We start from the raw sequence: 20,599 nt of genomic DNA, 5'->3' as shown, positions 1-20,599 counted from the left end.
CAGTGTAGATTAGCCTAAACTGAAAAATCTAAATGTGAATAAACAGGATGTTTAAAGCTATGGCCCTTTAATAGAGCTCTAATCCACTGTGCCTCCACGCTTTTCTGACATACATCTCTGAAAGATTGCAAGGGAAAATATTTTAATACCGTAAACTGAGTTGAATAGTATACATCTTCCAATGTAGTTTTATTTCTAGAGGAGTCTGTTACATCAAAGACCATCGGACATTAAATATCCAAAGATGCTGTGCCATGGCTCTCACCCATAATGCAAAACTAATGATTCTCTCTGCCTTTCAAGGTAGCATCATTTGTACTCATCTGAAATACCTACTTCCCCCAGGCAGACTGTCTCGGTCAAAGATGCACAGCTTGTATCCAAATTCATTCTCCAAAACTCCACGGAGGGTCAGTAATACAAATTCTTCTTCTTCAGCATTCCTTGCATAGGATACGTAAATATCATACTCTTTCCCATCTAGCAAAAGGAACACAGATACAATGTAAATTAGGAAAGTTTCTCAATACCATTACATTTTTCTTAAATCTAACTTCTGCATATTAGACATTTTCATTATGTGACAGATTCCAGTGCGATTTTCTACTTGCAACAAGTCTCCACGCAAAACGACTATTTGAAGATGTAATTTTGAATGTTATCTGATATATCCTCAACTCTCATCTTACAGGTTGCTTTACAGTGGAAAAAGAGTGAGGTTTGTCCCATTCAACTGTAAATTAACAAAGCCAGAAGGTAAATCATAGGTACTGGCAATTAATACTGTACAGAAAATTTCAACTTCCTCTCCAAGCCTATCACTCATTAATATATTAAAATTACAAATTGAGCAAAACTCTGTGAAACTGCCTGAATTATTTATATCTGAAAAGAACTAAAATTAAAAATATAATTAGATTTAATGGACCAACCTTTCACAAAGTTGCTTAATTAGAAAAATCACGTCTCATTAAAAACTATCGATTCCGTGTTTCTTCCATAAGCCTACTGAATTAAAATCTTTATGGGGTGGACCTATGAATTTGTATGTTTAAATGCTCTATTCTTTTCACTAGGCAAATTTGCACTAGAGCTGTGCTTTTTAGATGTTAATGTACACATGAATCACTTGGGAATATGGTTTAAATGTAGATTCTGAGTCAGTAGGGGCTAGGTCTAAGATCCTTCTTCTAATAAGCTACACGTGATGTTGCTGCTGGTTCACAGATCACTATCTGAGAACAAGGAGTGTGGATCAGCACTGTCCAATATAGCAGCCATGAGCCACCAGTCCATTGCTCACTCGAAATGTGGCTGGTTTGAATTGAGATGTGCTGTAAGGGTAAAGTAGAATACATTTTACATTTTGAACATTTTTAGTACCAAAAAAACACCAAAATATCTCTAACTTTTTAATATTAATTGCATGCTAAAAAATAGTGTTACAAATATATTTAGTCAATTCATTATTTTTACTTGTTTCTTTTTACTTTTACTAATGTGGTCACTGGGAACTTTTAAGTAGGTAAATGGCTCGCATTATATTTCTATTTGGACAGTGTTAATTTAGACCAACTCACTAATCCAAGAAAATAGAATAATAATCTTTAGAAAGATTTTTAATAGCAAGGGCTGAAATTAAAGTTAATCTGCTTAAATCTTCCAGTTAATCTAGGTTTTTCAAATCACCGTGTTTTCTTTCTTTTTTTTTTTTTACAACGTATGTTCTAAAGATGACAGTAGAAGAGGTTTATGTCAAATTTCTGTTACTTACCTAAAATGGTTTCATCTGTTCCAAAATGAGCCCGGTAAAATAGGACCATCTCTAGCCAGTAAACATGGTAAACAACAATGAGAATCACCACTAGCAGGACTGTGGCTCCAAAACCACAAGCCAGTTCCACTGTGTATCTTGGAGCTGGCACTGGAATGAACAAAAAGGAAACAGAATTGATTTCTGTGTGGTGACCACAGTGACCTATCATCCCGGCAAAGAGCTGGATAAGCCAAGCAGCTTAGCTATGCACCTGCCTGTGTATGAACAATCAGAGATAACATTGCAGAGTTTAGCACTATTTTAAAACACTAGACCATGTTATATTTATCTTTTAGTTTCCAGCACCTGGCATAGAAGGTGTTTTTTATTTGAATAGTCTTTGATGATACATAAATTAAAACAGAATCATAACATCAGGAAGGGCTTAGAAGGTCACCTAATTCAAGTCACAATTTGACACCTAAATCTCCTTACAAATACTTTTGAAAATTATCATTCTGTCCTCGGTCCATGTCTTGGGATGGAGTTCTTATTGCTACCTGAAGAAGTCCACGGTACTGGTGGAATTTTCATTGTTTATGTAGCTGATTTGAGTAAAAATCTTCATATGTTTCCACTATAGTTTCATTCTCTTGTCTAGTGTAGTATGAAAGGAATTTAATTATCTTTCCTTTCTTCTTGGAAATAGGCCTCAAAAACATTATTTTCACTGTGCAAAAGCAAAGGACATCCACCAAATGCTGAATATGCTTGGTTCTGGAAGTTATTTCCCATGTTCACAGTTCTTTAGTACATATTCTAGAGGTGAACTTGCAATATCTGATTGTGAACAGATTTCTGCATTATCTACTTATTTTTTATATTTTAGGCACCTTTGCAGTTTCTTTGGAAGTATCAGAAATAGAGTGCGGTAATTCTCAATTACTTAAAAACCAGATCTGAACTCATTAGCCCTATAATCAACGTCTGTCACAACCAAATTACTAACCACCTTCCTTCCTTTCTCATTTACCATTGCTTTTTCATCAAAAACATCAGGAAGATTTAATATGATGCCGTTTTCTCATGCTGTGACTTCTGGCTGGAAGGCCTTTCTCTTTTTAGTTTCCAAGTCCATGCTCGAATATCATTATTCTATATAAGCTTTTATCGAATAACATTTTTATTGCAACCTGGCTCTCCCTTGTAGAAATTTTTACACTTCCCTTTGTTTATCATTTGATTACAGCATTACTTATTATATTGTAATTTGTCTACAGGCCAGCTTCTCCACTCCCTCTCATTAACTATACCTTTACAGTCTTTCAGGTAGAGATTATGTCTTTTTCTTCCATGATATCCCTAGAACACCTAGTATCTCAATGAACATTTCCAGACATAAGATTTTACACTTCTGGGGTATTTAGAAGTCTATTACTAAATTATGTTTCACAATTTTATTTAGTTGCTTTATTAGCTTGTGATAATGAAGTTTAAGTGTTTGAAGGAGGAACAGTATATTTACTGGGTCTGAAGCAGGAGTGGCTTAAATTGTGTATTAGTCAATTTGATTATTATTTATTGACATCTACCATTTGCCAGAAGGTTCTGGGGATACAATGGTAAATAAGACGGAAAGGGTCTCTGCCCTTTTGTGGCTAATATTCTAATTCAGGGCAGTAAATATGTAAAGAAATAAATCAGCTGGTTAATTTTAAATAGTGATTAGTGCTATAAGAGAAATAAGCCATGGTAATGTGACAGAGGTGATTGAAGGGCGGGACTGGGGCAAGGGAGGTTTACTGCATAAGGTGGTGAGGGAAGGCTTCTGTAAGCACCTAGAACATTGTAGATGTTAAATGTTTGCTGAGACACAGCTTAGAAGAATCTCATTCAAAGCTGGGATTGCTATAGAGGCTCCCTGACTCCAAAGTGCAGGGATCTTTGAACACCATCACGATGAAGCTCAATTATTGATCATACAACAGTTGAAATAGAATCACGTTTATGAACCTTGAGAGCTTGTTTGGAGGTTCTAGCAGGGGAGCACAGCTGCTCTTATACCCTTGACAAAAGACCAGTCCCCCTCTATTGCAGATGGTCGTCCTCTTCCACTGAGTGTGCAGCTTCGGGAAGGAGTCACGTGAAGCAGTAAGGGAGGAAGGGGACACCCGCCTAGCCAGCCAGATCAGCTGAATCTACCCTGGTGATCAATGGGGTGACAGATGTTGCAGCCAGATCAGCTTCACATCCAGGAAATCACTTTTTAAAAAGGTATCTATTCAAAGCAGAAAATGGTAAGCAGCCTGGAGCTGAACCTGAAGTTCTCTTATTAAAGGGCAAATCATAGAGTTTTGATTTTATTATCCTAAACTGGGGATATTAATCCTGCCACAGGTATAGCCTGGGACTTAGCAGTGCAAAATTATTATCAGGTACTCTTGTACTCCTTCCATGAATAATGGCACCTTAAAATAAGAAAACTCCATCATAAATTCCAGAAGCTATGTTAGTGCAGTTGCTGAAAATTTACTAAGATCTATTTGGATAGCTGGCATGAAAATCACTGTGTCCTTGGTATTTCTGAGTACATTATGTTAACAGTACAATAGGGTAATTTCCACCGTTATTTTCATTATTTGCTCAGTTATTTTGGCTGTCTCTGGATGAACATTTTGTAATGGGGGTGGAGGTTGTTGTTGGCTGCACGTACCTGAAATGGATTTTTTTAAATGCCAATAGAGAGCTTGCTTAATGACCGAGAGATCAATTGCCCTCATAAATTTCCCCTGCCTCATTCGTTTTACTACTGCCCATTTTATTTCTAATGGGGCATTTTAATTCTGTTTTGTGTCATACAGTCATTTGTCATATTTACAGATTGTATTTTGTAGAGCTATCTTGATAACAAGGAGTCATTAATGCTACTTAACGTATCAAACTCTTAAATAATCTACTAGCTGGATTTTCTAAATAGCTTAAGTCACATGCAAGAAGTTCTCTACAGGGCTTTCAGGTAAAGCAGTGCTGGCTTACAGGGGAAGAGTGACCCTCAGACCACATTTGCTGACTGCCTAGCTGGACCCTCAGGTGTTTTGACAAAAAGATTTCACTCTGATGCAATGCCAGACTAAAGAATTTCCTATCAGAGGCCGGGCGCAGTGGCTCACGCCTGTAACCCCAACACTTTGGGAGGCCGAGGCCGGTGGATCACCTGAAGTCGGGAGTTTGAGACCAGCCTGACCAACATGGAGAAACCCTGTCTCTACTAAAAATACAAAATTAGCTGGGTGTGGTGGTGCATGCCTGTAATCCCAGCTACTCGGGAGGCTGAGGCAGGAGAATCGCTTGAACCCAGGAGGCGGAGGTTGCGGTGAGCCGAGGTTGCACCATTGCACTCCAGCCTGGGCAACAAGAGCAAAACTCCATCTCAAAAAAATTAAAAATAAAAATAAAAAAAGAATTTCCTATCAGAAAGACGTGATGTAATATGACCAAACTGGACTCCTAAACTCCTTCTGTCATTGATTTTACTAATAATCTCATTCAGGTTGTAGCCAGATTTAGCTACTTGATGGTTGTTAGTCCTTAAATCAGAGTTTTTTCCATCCCTTTTGTAGTTCAATGTAAATAACTGGCTTCAAAGCCCAAATTTCCAGGTAACCACCTTGGTTAGCTCTTAGTATTTTCCCTGTTTTGAGTTCTTGCTCTACAATCACGTTTCTCCTAGGAAATCTGAGTGATTTCCGTCATCTTTATTATTGCAGTTGGAGCCTTGCTATCCACTGCATGTCCCAACTAAATGCCAGCTGCTTGCACCTCCAACTGTTCCCTGCCACAGAACCCATGGCTACTCCATGCTAAATTGTTGGGACTGATGGATAATTTTTGGAACTGTGGTAATGACCATTCTCCTGAGTTGTAAACAACGGGAATGCTTTATTAAAATTATGATAAACCAGAGACCTATGACTAAATTGACTCGCAGATGTTACCGATTTGGCTATTATAGTGTGTTAAGACATGTGCACTTTGGACTTCAGCTTCTGTTCTTAGAGGAGTAACCAGTACTGGACTAGCCTTCCTTCCATATCTAAAATACAGTTTGTAAAAAGTTGGACAACTGGTAACACAGGAATGTGATCTGTGAGAGAAAAGACAAAAAAAAAGGTAAACGCTACGATCACTCTGGCTTTTCGATTAAAGGCACCTTTTAAACTGTGGCACAGAGAAGGGAAAGCCAAAATGAGAAAGTGGTCACACTGAGCTAAAGAGATAGAAATGAGAGTTCAAGGCTGCTGTTGAGTCAGATTGCATTTATAGAGAACTATTTAGAGATGGAACTCTAGAAATCTGCACAGGATTATCTCGAGTCTTTGGCCAAATACAAAGCTACACATATTTAGGGGAATACTTTAAAAGGTTAGGCAAAGAAAAGCTGGGAACAGATCAACTCTAGGAGCACATGAAGGGCTGTGAGACAGTTGAGTACAGGCCACTCAGAGTGAAGAGATTTTGTTTAGCTCCCCAATATTAATTAGAGACTACAGGTATGACATGCTTTAGAAGTAGGTCCAATCTAACCTTACAGAAAAGGCTATTTTAGACCTGTTTAACAAAGATAAGATGCTTTTTTAAAAGCAAGCAGTTATGCAAGTAATTTAATTACCCACTAGAACAAAATTTAACAGTCTTACAAAATTCAGAACTCAAAATTGTAACATCCATAATATCCAGCATATAATTTTTAAAAAGCTAGATAAAAAAGAAAAAAAGTCTATATTAGCTAATAAAAAGACAGCTAATCAAAACAGAACAAAAAATGACAAAAATGGTGGAATTATCAGATAAACACCTAAAAATGAGTATTCTACATGTATTTGTTCAATTTTTTTTAAACCATGAGCACTGTGAACAGCAAATAGAAAATATCAATAGGGACCTTTCAATGAAGATATGGAAATTCAACAGCTGAAAAATACAATTCTGAAATAAAGAAAATGCTATCGATTAGACATCACAAAGAAAATGGGCGGCATACATTGGAAACTACACAAACACAGAGCGGGGAAGAGGATGAAAAAGGAAGAAATAAAAATAACGAGAAGTTCAGCGACCTGTGGGGCACTACTAATTGGATAGAAGTGGTCTATCCTAATTTTAACTGGAGTACTAAAAGAAGAGAAAGAGTGAGAGGGAAAGCTAGACATATTTGAAGAGAAAATGGCTGAAAATTGTTCACATTAAAGGAAAAATACAAACACATAGAACTGAGAAGTTTAATAAACTCTAAGAAACACACACACACAAATGACACCACAGGCCATCATAATTTGATTTTCAAAATCAATAAAGAAAAGGTGATCTTAAAATCTGCCAAAGAAAAACATAACAAATACATAAAAAGCACAAAAATAAACAAGAACAACAACAACAACAAAAACTGCCCTGTTTGCATTTTAAATAATATTAGCCAGGAGACAATGGAATACCTTAAAGGGCTGAAAGAAAAGAAATAGATACACTTTCAACATATCCTGTGAAAATATTGACAAAGGCACCAGAGAAACATAATGAGAAAGTAAAAATCTTTCCAATTAATTGTGCTGGAACAACTGGATATCGGTATAAAAGGAAAACTGAACTTCAATTTCTACTACACACCATTCATGAAAAAAAGGAAAAGAGATGGACTATAGGCCTAAACAAGGGTGAACCTTCCTGACTATGGGTAAGCAAAGCTTTCTTAGAACACAGAAATTAATAATCATTAAAGAAGAAGTTAATAAATTACATCTCATAAAAAAATGAGAACCTCTGCTCATTAAAATACACCACGAAAAAACAAATTGTCATGCAACAGACTGGAAAAAGTATTTGCAAAACATGTGTCTGACAAACGACTGGTATCCAGGACAGAAGAAGAGCTGCTAAGATTCGATAATAAAATACAAACTATTTATAAAATGAACAAAATGTTTGAACAGTCACATCACAAAAGACACACAGATGGCCAATAAGCACATGAAGAATAAGTGCTCAGTATTTTGAGACATCAGGGAAATGAAGAATTAAACTACAATAAGATACCACCATACACTCACCTATGATTGCTAAAACAAAGAAGGCTGAAAACGCCAAATCCTTAAGATGTAAATATGTTGATGGTGGAATATAGAATGATATAGCCACTTCGGGAAAAAAAAAGTCTAACAGTTTCTAATAAAACTAAGTCAGTAGTTCCACTCATAGGTATTAATCTCAGAGAAGTAAAAGCGGTAGTCCGTTAAGAAACTTGGATAAGAAAGTTCACAGAAGCTTTATTCAAAAGACCCCAAAACTGATAACAACCCAAATGTTCACCACCCAGAGAATGAATAAACAAATCATTCTGCATTCTTAAACCAAACCAAACCAAAACAAAACCACTCCATGGCAAACAAAAGGAGCAAATGCCTGATACACAAAACAGCATGGGTGAATATCAAGAACATTTGCTGAGTAAAGGTACAGTCATACAACAGTGCATTCTGTATGGGTTCACATACACAGAATTCTAGAATATAAAAAAAACTATTATGAAAAAGGAAATAAAAACAGTTGTATTGTTTGGGGAGGTGGGGAAGGTGGGGGTAGAAGGGATTGACTGATAAGGGGAAGAATGTTACTTTCTGGCAACGGTAATATTCTATATCTTAATAGGATATTAGGTAATGCATATATATGCATTTCTCAAAAATTATCAAATGGTACACTTGAATTATGTAATTTGTTACTTTATGCAAATTTTACCTAGAAAAGAAACCTACAAATAAATATTAAAATATTGATAATGATAAGGAGCTTAAATGTTTACTGATGTCTGCATCTACTTTGAAATGTATCAGAAAATAAGAAAGATGGATGTACTGGCAGAAGAATGAATAGACATGTGAAAAAGCAAAGATAACAAAATGTTAATGGTAGAATCTAGGTGGGCTGCATTACTGCTCACTGTGTAATTCCTTAAAATCTTCCATATATTTGAAAACTCTTGGTAAAGTTTTGAAATATAAAAATTAAAATGAAATAAGACATGTTCAGATTAAAACAAAGCTGAGAGAATTTGTCACCAGCAGATGTACCAGAAACATTAAATAGTTCTTCAGATTAAAATGTTACCAAGAATGGATAGTGTCAGAAATAAAAAATAAACAAATAAGTTTAAAAAAATGATCAGTTCTTAACTTCTTAGAAGACAGTTATTTAAAGCCAAACTTTCACAATACGTGGTGGTACACTGTAATTCACGCAAAACCAAAATGTATTATAGCACAACACAAAGGATGCGAGGGAAGAAATGGAAATATGCCATAGTAAGTTTCTCATAAAATATGTAAAGTGATTAATTCAAGACAAACTGGTAAGTTTAGGAAAAATATTGTAAACTCTAGAGGAAACAAAACAAAACAAGCCCCAAACAAAGAGGAAGAGCCAAAAGCTCAAAAAAAGTGATAAAATAAAATACAATGAAAATACCAATTAGTCTAAAGGAGATAAAAATAAAGACAGGTAGACAACAAATAGCAAGATGGTAAACTTAAAGGCAGTCATATTAATAATTAAAGAAAAATGGATTAAACATTCAAGTTAAAAGGCAGAAATGATCACATTGGATCCAATACCCAATAACATGCTGTAAATAAGATATATACATTCAGTATAAAGTATAAGTATAAAAGTATAAAGATGCTGATAGGTAAAATAAAATAATGGAAAAAAACATATACTAATTATAAGAAAGCTTGCAGTGAGCCGAGATCGCACCACTGCACTCCAGCCTGGGTGACAGAGCAAGAGTCCGTCCCTCTACCAAAAAAAAAATTAATTAAAAAAAAAAAGGGAAGCTGGAATGGCTACATTCATATTAGACACAGAGTATTAACAGAAAAAAAGAAACAGACATTTCACAATTTAGAGTCAATTCATCAAAAAGACATGTCAATCCTAAATAAGCATGTATTAAATATCACAGTTCCAAAATACATGAGACAAATACTGGCAGAACTGAAGAGAGAATTGGAAAAATCCACATGATATGTAAAGATTTCAATACATTCTCTCTTTTAATAACTGAATAACAAAGTATATTGGAAAAATCAGTAAGGATATTGAAGACATGAACAACACTGACACCAATTTTCTTAGTTGACATTTACTGGACACCACACTTGAAACTACAAAATATGCGTCTTTTTCAAATGCATATCAAACATTTACCAAGATAAGCAGTCTGCAAATACTTTTTTTTAATACCAATAAGCTTAAAAAGAATGAAATCATGCAAAGTATGTTCTTTGGACACATCAGAATTAAATAAAAGATTAGAAATTAGAATCAAGTGTGCAGCACTATGGGGTAAAGCTCTCATTCCCCATTCCCTCGGTTTTCACAGATACCCTGGAAATTGAACCCAAAGGATAAGAAAAGGAAGGCTTGTACCAGTTCATATACACAGCCAGCACTAAGTCCAGAACTTGAACCCAGGTCTATCTAGAACAAAAACCTATGTTTCTCCACTCCATAATGTAGTTCTCTCAGGTAGTTCTAAGTTGGAGACACCTGCTCCTAGACTTTTTTTCTAATGTTTTACATTAGCTAAACTTAAATGACAATATGAAATGTTACAAATAACTTTATCAAGAGTGAACATAAAGCTAACTCTAAAATTCTTATGAATTTTCATATATAATGTAGTAAAACAATCTGGAAAATTCCAAGTGTATTTAAATTAAGTAACACACGTCGAAATAACCCTTAGGTCAAAAAGAAATGAAGACAGAAATTAGAAAGTATTTTGAACTTAATAATAACAAAAACTCATCATTTCGACATTTGTTGGTTGGATTTAGTTAAAGTAGTCCTATGAGGAAAACACATAGCTCAGAATACTTATATTGGAAAAGAAGAATTACTTAAAAATCCATGATACAGCTTATATTTTAGGATGACTGACAAAAAGAAAATGAAGTGCAAAGTATGCAAAAAGAGGGAAATAAGTATATGAATAAAGTAAATAAAACAAAATATATAAACAACAGAGAAAAATCAATAAAAATATGTTCACTGAAAAAATTAGCAAAATTGAGAAACCCCTATCTTGACTGATGGACAAAAAAAGGCAAAACACCAATTACTAATATCAGGAGTGACAGTGGAGCATCACTAAAAATCCTGCAGACATTAAAAGGATAATAGGAAATAATCTAAAGAAAAGTATGCCAATAATGTGACAACTTAGATGAAATGGAAAAAAATGCCTTGAAAGCCAAAACTGCCACAAGAAGAAACAGAAAATCTCAATAACTAAAAAGGACACTGAATTCATAATTAAAAGCTTTCCCAAAAAGAAAACAACAGGCCCAGATAGTTATATGAGTAATTCTTTTGAGCAAGAAATAATACCAGTTTTACCCATAGGCTTTCATATAATCACAAAAGAGGGAACATTATCCAGCTCATGTAATGAGACCAGCATAAGCCTCATATTAGTCACAGCATTACAAGAAAAGAATACTACAAACCAATATCCTTCATGAACAAAGATATGAACAAAATTTGGTGAATCCCCATCTCTACTGAAAAGAAAAAAAAAAATTCTCCAGGACGGTGGCGGGTGCCTGTAATCCCAGCTACGCACGAGGCTGAGGCAGGAGAATCATTTGAACCCAGGAGGTGGAGGTTGCAGTGAGCTGACTTCATGCCACTGTACCCCAGCCTGGGCAACAAGAGGGAAACTCCGTCTCAAAAAAAAAAAAAAAAAATTCTTAACATGAGCAAAAATCTGCGACAAAATATTAGTAAATCAAATCCAGTAATATATAAAAAGGACAATAAATCATGACAATATGAGGGTTTTATTCTGGGCATGCAAAATTGGATGAACATTTCAAAATCAGTAAGTATAAATCATCCACTGACAGATTAAAAATAAAAACATATAATTCTCTCAATAGATCCAGTTAAGAATTCAACAAAACTCAACATACTTAGACAAAAAAATTCTCGGCAAACTAAAAATGAAAAAATTGCTCATGAAAATGAAGGTCATCTACAAAAAAATCCTGTATATATAAACCTGAATGCTTGCCCTCTAAATTTGGAAACAATGCAAAGATGGCTGCTCTCAAAACTTCTACAGAACATTGTACTGGAGGTCCAAAAGAGTGAAATGGACAGTAAAAAGTGATTAAAGTTATGAAATTTAGAAAGGAAGAAGTAAAAATCTGTTTGATTATGGGTGACACAATCAAGCATATGGAAAATCCTAAGAAACTAAACAAACAAACACCACCCTAAAGTTCAAAAGGTCAAGATCAATATATAAAAATCAATTAATTGCATTTTCAATGAACAACTGGAAAATGAAAATTTAAAAAGTACTATTACAGGCCGGGCGTGGTGGCTCACGACTATAATCCCAGCACTTTGGGAGGGAGGCTGAGGTGGGTGGATCATCTGAGGTCAGGAGTTTGAGACAAGCCTGGCCAACATGGAGAAACCCCTTCTCTACTAAAACTATAAAAATTAGCCGGGTGTGGTGGTGGGGACCTGTAATTGCAGCTACTCTGGAGGCTGAGGCAGGAGGATTGCTTGAACTTGGGAAGTGGAGACTGCAGTGAGCCGAGATCACGCCACTGCACTGCAGCCTGAGTGACAGTGAGACTCTGTCTCAAAAATAAATTAAAAAAAAAAGTACTATTACAATAGCATCAAAAACAAAATATTTAGGCATACATTTAACAATATGTATGCAAGACCTGTACACTCAAATCTAAAAGAAAAAATGCTGAAAAAAGTTAAGATCTAAATAAATGGAGAGATATATTATAGCCATGGATTGGAAAATTCAGTATTGTTAAGATTTCAACTTTCCCCAGACTGATTTATAAATTAAATACAATCAAAATATCAGCAGGCCTTTATGTAGAAATGGACAAGCTGATACTACAATCTATACGAAAAGAAAAAATATGGTTCCTAAAATAGCTGAATCAATCTTCAAAAAGAAAAAAGGGGGAAGACATATAGTATCTGATTTCATGACATTTTAAATTTTAAAACTATGTTAACCAGGATAAACTGGTATTGGACTAAAGATAGATAAACAGATGAACAGAGCAGGGAATGCAGAAATAGATCTGTATTCATAGAATTAATTTTTGGGCTGTTTTCTGAACAATTCAACAAATAAAGGAAAGATTTTTCAGTATGATATGAGAACAACTGGTTATCTATATGGAAAAACAAAACACTAAACATTAACCCAATACCTCAGAGTGTTAAAAAAAAAAAAAAAAAAAAAAAAAAAAAGGATCATAGGCCTAACTCTAAAAGAAAAATCTACCAACCTTCCAGAAGAAAACACAGAAGGCTATCTTTCTAACCTGAATACCTTTCTAACTTTACGCAAAGATTGCTAATAGCAATTTTAGAAACCACTAAGCATAGAAGAAACTGATACAATAAATGCCATCAAAGTTTTAAAGATTCTGTTTAAAAGAAAATGAATTCACAAACTGGGTGATAATATTAACAATTCATATATCTGACAAAGGACTTTTATTTGAGATATATATGCATCTGTGTCTATATCCTAACATACATTAAATTTAAAAACAAACGACCAGTAACAAAAATGAGCTAAACATGTTAACAGATATTTCACAAAAAGATACATTAGCTAATGACAAATAAGGCTATGAAACATTGTCCAACATCATTAGTATCCAATAAATGCAAATTTAAAGCACAATGTAATAACACTATGCATCCATTAGTATGGCTAAAATTTGAAAGTTTGACAGCTCCAAAAGTTGGTGAAGAAATAGAGTGCCCGGAATTTGTGTACATTGCTAGAGGACAGGTAAAATGGTACAATCTCTTTGGAAATAGGTTTGGCAGTTTCTCACAAAGTTAAACAGATACCTTGCCTTAGTCCTTATCACACTGTTATTATAAAACAACGGGCCGGGCGTGGTGGCTCACACCTGTAATCCCAGCACTTTGGGAGGCTGAGGCAGGAGGATCACCTGAGGTCAGGAGTTTGAGACCAGCCTGGCCAACATGGTGAAATGCTGTCTCTAGCAAAAATACAAAAATTAGCCAGGAGTGGTGGCACATGCCTGTAGTCCCAGCTACTTGGGAGGCTGAGGCAGGAGAATCACTTGAATCCAGGAGGCAGTGGTTGCAGTGAGCCAAGATCATGCCACTGCACTCCAGCCTAGGTGACAAGAGCAAAACTCTGTCTCAAAAATAAAAAATAAATAAAAATGAATACATAAAATATAAATAAAACAACTGCCTCCTCTTTAATACTTAGCTTTAACTGACTATAATGAAATTTTACTGTCAATAAGATCCGTATCAGTATCTGTCTCTCATTCCAGGTGTTAGTCTTTTCTTGACATCCTTTTGAGGAAGTACATAGAATACTTTGCTAATAAATTTACAGTGGGCCCATACATGTAATGTATGAATGTGGACTCAGATACAACCTCTGAATTTCAGCATTAGCTGGCCCAGAATAGAAGCCCAGTGAAGAAAACCACAACTCCTCTGGTACCACTGGAAATACACAGGTATGACCAAACGGTGATTTTATATCAGCTTTCAGCACAGATCATGTAGTCTAGAAGATCCACCTGTCACTTCACATTCCTGACACTGTCCTTATTACACCATTTAGAGCAGGGGCTTCTGTAAAAGGGGAGCTATTCCAGTCGCTCTGAGAGGCAAACTTGTGCTTCACTCCTACATAACACATTGCTTTGATTGTTTTGATCCTATTCATTTGACAATAAGTTATTAATTTATGTCACCTTCCATAATTATTCCCCAGGATACATCCCTCAGAAGACGATCCCCACAAAAAGCTCCATACTTAAGAAATCTGGAGTCAAATACATATGAAAACATCCTGCCACTATAATCCAATTTCCTGCAGATACTCCCATCAAATGTTCACATATTAAATACTTGAATGGGTCCTAACTAAAGTAACTTGATTGATTTTTTAAAATCCAGACACAAATGATAATTATTTGATGATAAAAGCCTTTGTCAAATAACATCTATGAAAATCTTAAGGAAATAATGAGTTAATATTTATTGAGCATTTCATATATAGGTATATATGCCAATAACTGTGCTGAGCACTTGAAAACAACCTTATGAGGTAGTGCTATTATTGTGTCTACTTTAAATATAAGGAAATTGAGGCTCAGAGAGATTTACTTTTCACAGGGTTAGGATGTGTAAAAACTAGAATTTCAACACAGGTGCTCTGATTCTAGAGTATAATAATGCATTGCAGGACAATATCAATTCTTAGCAGTGTTCCCGAGAACTCAATTTGGGAAACTGCCTTACATCATGTACTTCAGTCTTTCCTTTTCACACTGGCTTCTGAGGAGCAGAAGCAATGAATTACCCTGAATTGATTCACTAATACTTCACACGAGGCATACACATTTCAGCCCTTTGCTATTTACTTTTTAAATTGTAATGAAAGTTTGAGGTGAATCCTGTTTTAGCTTTAAAAAAGCACTAAGTCTCATTGTAAAATGTAACAATTATGTGCTATTTTATTCACTTTTGAATAAATATTACACACTGTATACACTAGGAGCCAGGATGATTCTGAATGACCTGATCGCATGTGTGATAACTCATCATTACTTTCCTCAAGACCATTGAAAACATCCTTGAAGGGATTTTCTGGGATTCTGTGTTAGGTGAGAGACACAAAGAAAATTTTAGACACAGTCTGTTTTAGGAGCAGCACTTCTCACAAGAAGGCTTTACAATTTCCATTTATTGTAGAATAATATAGTACTATCAACATAGAAATCATGTTTATATCATTTGAAATCATCATTTAAATGATTTTCATTTTAGCAATTGTGGCTACTGGTATATTATAAACCTGATTAAATATTGATACATGGTGTTTAAAATAATATAAATTATATTATTTTATAATTATATAAAATAATTATAATTATGTATTTTTTTGAAAATAAGCATTTAATATCTTAATTAATTACATACAATTAGATGGCTGCTATTAATAATGTTTTACAACTACAGATAATGCTTCTAATAATGTTAAAAGATATATAATTCTCTTTCTGTTATTTGTTCAGGAAAAATTCCAAAAGTATTAGGTCAGATAATGCAATCTTTTTTATGACTCTTGAACTCTACCATGAATGATTTTTAAAAGGGTCTTAATAATTCACCAACAATATGTGGCTCTACCAGTTTCTTCTATCTTTGGTAGCTTTGAATATTTTCTTTGTTTTTAATTTTTCATAATTGTAGAGACAAAATTGTGTCTCGCTGTAATCATGTAGTTTTTTTAGCTATATTTGGGCATTACGGTACTAACAATATCAGAAACAATATGTTGAGTATCTTACATAGATGAAAACTTTCATATTTTTCATTTAAGTTTGATTCATTACTGTGGGTTAGATGCCATCGGGCTAGGTGCTGGAGCTGTCTTGTTCTCAATCTCTCCTTTTGTCCTTATTTACCACAATGTTAATTTGGAGCTGAGAGATTCATCACTGACCGCATCTATTACCTTTCTGCTTCACCTTGGCTGCTTTGGCAACTTCGCCTTTGGCACTTCTAGCATGACAGACATAGCTGCGCTTGAGATCCTCAGAGGTAACTTTCTTGATGCTCAAAATCTGAGTTCTTGTTTCATCTTCTGTTCTACTGTGACTTATACTGGAAATAGAGAGAAGAAAATCAAAGCATTTGAGAGTGACTCAAGAGCTATGGACGGTGTAGGAATCAGACAAGTAAGCAACCACAGAACCCCACTACAGGTGAGGGTGAGGAAGGTTGATAAGCTGAGCTACCTATAATGCAGTGATTACAAAGTATTAATGGTAAAATTCTAACACTATACTATACCATCTACACTATACACTAACCCATTGTCTAGACCAAATCCCAATACTGACTTCTTTTTATAGATCTCTCTTCAAAACAAAATGTCTCTTTTGCTTAAACTTCTGAGCCAGAATGCTGTATCAGTTTAGAGAGAAGCTTCTGGGGCCAGGTCCTTTTGGGTTTTTATCCAGGATTTGTCAATTCCTGGCTATATACTTCGGGTGAGATAACTAATCTTTCCAGGTCTTAGGTTCCTCTTTTGGAAAAGAGGGAAGTTATAATGCCCACACAGTCCATTACATGTATTAATTTATTCAGGAATTCTGAGGACTGAATATGCTAAGGCATGAATATTAGAATAATGCTTAATAAATATTCATGTAGGTATTATTGTTATCCCATAGGAATAGCTGATGCATTTCAGTATTCCCATAGCATGGATTCTGAACACAGCTAGAATATTGTGGTCAGAAATCTGAAATCTCATGGTTAAATCCTAACGTATAAAAAGAGGAAGCTGTTATGAACAAGTAAACTTTGTAAAAATAAATATATCCAACTCTCAGTGAATCAGAGATCAAATGTTTTGGGTCCAAGATCAAAATTTAAAATCCCTTTGAACTCCTTTGCTCATCGTAGAGAAAAATCTCTCTGCTACAGCTGACTGCCATCTAGGTTCTCTTTTTAACTAGGCTTGCTGTCAGGTATGAGAATTTGGTTAAGGGCTCTGATTGGTTTAGCTTAAGCTTAATGCCACTGCTATCCTATGAACACTGAGTACATTTCAACAGCAGCAAGGTGGAACAACATGACTTTCCTTGTTATTTATTCATTATTATTATAAGGATGGGATGCAAAGTGTTAAAAATTCCTAAAAAAGATCAATAATTCTCTCTGTGAGCCTCCAGCCACATTACTTTGTCATGTAGCTGACCAGCTGCAAATTCTTAATTGGTGCAGTGAGCCAACTGCTGTTTGGTAATGGTATGCTTCATTTGCAGTGGAACCTTCTGTCTTCAAGGACTCACACTTTCCACTTTGCCAACACTTTAAAAAATCAGGTTTATTTAGGAATAAAATGTTATTTTAAAAGTGAGTTATATTACTACCCATCTACCTTTAAAATAAAATTTAAATTACACAAACGTATTTAGTTAATATTAAAAATTACTAATTATAAATGTAACTATAGGTTATGTGAGTTAAGAAAGAGGAGGAGAGAGAAAATGCATGCTCACTGCAATGCAAAAAAAAAACAAAACATAATTACCTAAGGCACAAATACATAGGGCCAGACACTAGGATTGAGAAAAGGAAAAAACATAACTACACTGTAGGTTTCCACATACCCACAACCCTTGATTGTGACCTTTTTATTCATGTAAGATATGTATTCTCTCTAATTCCATGTGGGTATCATAAATGTGTGAATCTTGCTGGGCTTAAGACAATAGGGTGCATGTCCTGTGGACAATCTGATGAAGATGCTCAGCCTCAGAACATTCTAATTCAGTTCTCCACTGGTCATCAGGCAGCATCTGTTCCTTGCATTGCTAGTCCAGTAACCCTGGTTTGGGATGCAACCACCAAAGATTTGCAAATCTTGCCGATTTTTGTTAGTGATAGGGAAAAATGAGAATTCTTATTTTCATTGACTAGAACACACATCAGAGATCATTAAGTTGAGAAACAAAGGTTAGTCACTCCCTTGCCGGCCCCCATGATACCTTTCGTTAATGGTGACATCAATAGTGATATCATCAGGCTTTTTTCCATCAATAGTCCACCAAACCTCATTGCGAGAATCCATCAGAAAACTAAAATAGACCGTACAGGGAATGAGTAGCTCCTCTCCTGAAAAACAAACAAACAAACAAACAAACAAAAAACAAAGACGAAGTTAACCCATTAGTGTTTATCCTTCACATGTCTATATTGGTTCTACTCTCTGGCTCATCAGAAGCTACAAGTTATGTGTACCGGAAACCCTGCTTATGAGTAATTCCCTAGTCGACTCCCATAAGGTAATGTACCATACTTCATTCAAAAACAAACAAGCAAAACCAAATAAAGAAGGCCATCAACTTTGTATAAAATTACCAGAGTGACCATTTTTAATATAATCTAAATAAATTCTAAAATGATGATATTTGTTTCAAAAGTCTCTGCCAAGGCTAGGCATAGTGGCTCACACTTGTAATCCCAGCACTTTGGGAGGCCGAGGCAGGTGGATCGCTTGAGGTGAGGAGTTCAAGACCAGCCTGGCCGACATGGTGAAACCCCGTCTCTACTAAAAATACAAAAATTAGCTGGGCATGGTGGCACCGCCTGTAATCCCAGCTACTTGGGAGGCTGAGGTAGGAGAACTGCTTGAACTGAGGAGGTAGAGGTTGCAGTGAGCCAAGATTGTGCCACTGCACTCCAGCCTGGGCAACAGAGTGAGACTCCATCTCCAAAAAAAAAAAAAAAAAAAAGTCTCTGACAATATCCTTTTTAGCCCTAGACCTCCATAGACTGCTCTTCTCCTTTGTTATTTTCCTCAAGAAGGGTGACTGAGGACAGGTTCTCCTTATCTTCAGTCCCTGGCCAGGAAAGTTGGGGAAATACCATCACAGAGAGATCTGGCTGAGGAAGCCCACCTTGAAATGCTCCAGCTATCAGGGTGCATTCAATAAATTTTAAGATAACTTAAAAATAGAAAACTCTGTGCGTCCCTCTGAGATGGAACATGAGGTTAGGGAGATCTCTAGGCAGAAAACAGTAGTAACAGCAGCAGCAGCAACAACATACTTACTAAGAACTTTGTACAATTTATTGTACTAAATATTTATATTTATTAATGGTCTTATTTAATCTTACAAAAGCACCATGAGGTATTTTTTAAATTTATGTTTCCCAAATGTAAAAGTTGAAGCTTAAGGATGCTAAATGATATTCCTAAGTTAGATCAGTAATAAGTGAAGGGCCAGGATTTGACCCAGACTGACCTTCCATCCCAGTTTGCCTAGAACAGTTCTGCTTTATGCCTGCTTTCCTGGTTACCTATATTAATAGGCAGTGGCTATGTTTACTCACAGAAAGTGTCCTGGTTTAGATGATAAATTATATCATCACCCTAATTTGAACTTAGGCTTATCTGACTGAGTGGCCATACTCTATCTACCCTCCCATTGCAATGTCCTTAAGTCTTTTCCCTCCAGTTTTCCATATCTGTACGTCACTAAGAAAGATAAAAGGAACATGGATTCAACAATCCTTCTGTCAGCATAGTTTGACAGGTAGACAAATATATTTATGTTATTAATAAGAGTTTACCCTGACAGCAGGAAGAGTATTCATATGATTATATAAAGCCATACCTAATTCTAGGAAATCCAGCCTCTTACCATGTTCTCTGTGTTTCACAAAGCAAGTCATATTTTCAAACTTACCTTGATTTTTTTTGGCATTGTTCTCCATCTATGTTGATCATTATTATCTTTTTTAGAGTAAAATCAAATTTCTATGTCAACATACATAACATTCAAGATCAATTGTATCTTTATTATTGTTTGTTGCTATAAATTTATTAATACCAGGAAAAATGTCATATTTAAAATTCTCAAAATAGTTTTGACACAGGTCAAATCTCATTTTGTTAAGTCCCTGAACTCTTTTAATGGATTTATTTTTTTCATCAGCCTCTTCCCTAGTCACCCTGGCCGGCTCACTCCAGAATGCTTTGCTGCCTGCCCTGATGCCACAGCTACTTTTACTCCTACTCATGTTAATTCTAGATAAACATTTAATGTTACAGCCTTTCTAACCAATTGTGCTCTGCAGAAACCATGCAGCTTCTCTGCATGAAGACTTAGCATCCCTACCCCAAAGAGGACTCCATACAATTTTTCTGATGCT

The 20,599-nt window shown here is 35.4% G+C and overlaps 1 protein-coding gene across 11 annotated transcripts in view; it reads right to left on the bottom strand.

Annotated features, from left to right (window-relative positions):
- IL1RAP (interleukin 1 receptor accessory protein) overlaps nt 1-20,599 on the bottom strand; it is a 145,833-nt gene that overhangs the window by 13,791 nt on the left and 111,443 nt on the right. For 9 of the 11 annotated variants that reach the window (XM_054550254.2, XM_054550253.2, XM_024244027.3 and 6 more), the window contains 4 exons: nt 18,430-18,556; nt 16,386-16,534; nt 1,775-1,924; nt 337-480 (listed from right to left, as the gene is read on the bottom strand). In XM_054550254.2, the coding sequence (XP_054406229.1) occupies nt 337-480; nt 1,775-1,924; nt 16,386-16,534; nt 18,430-18,556 (570 nt within the window). 11 annotated transcript variants of the gene reach the window in all.

Source organism: Pongo abelii, chromosome 2, assembly GCF_028885655.2.
Source record: "Pongo abelii isolate AG06213 chromosome 2, NHGRI_mPonAbe1-v2.0_pri, whole genome shotgun sequence".
Lineage (NCBI taxonomy): Eukaryota > Metazoa > Chordata > Mammalia > Primates > Hominidae > Pongo > Pongo abelii.
This window is presented reverse-complemented; position numbering and strand designations above follow the sequence as displayed.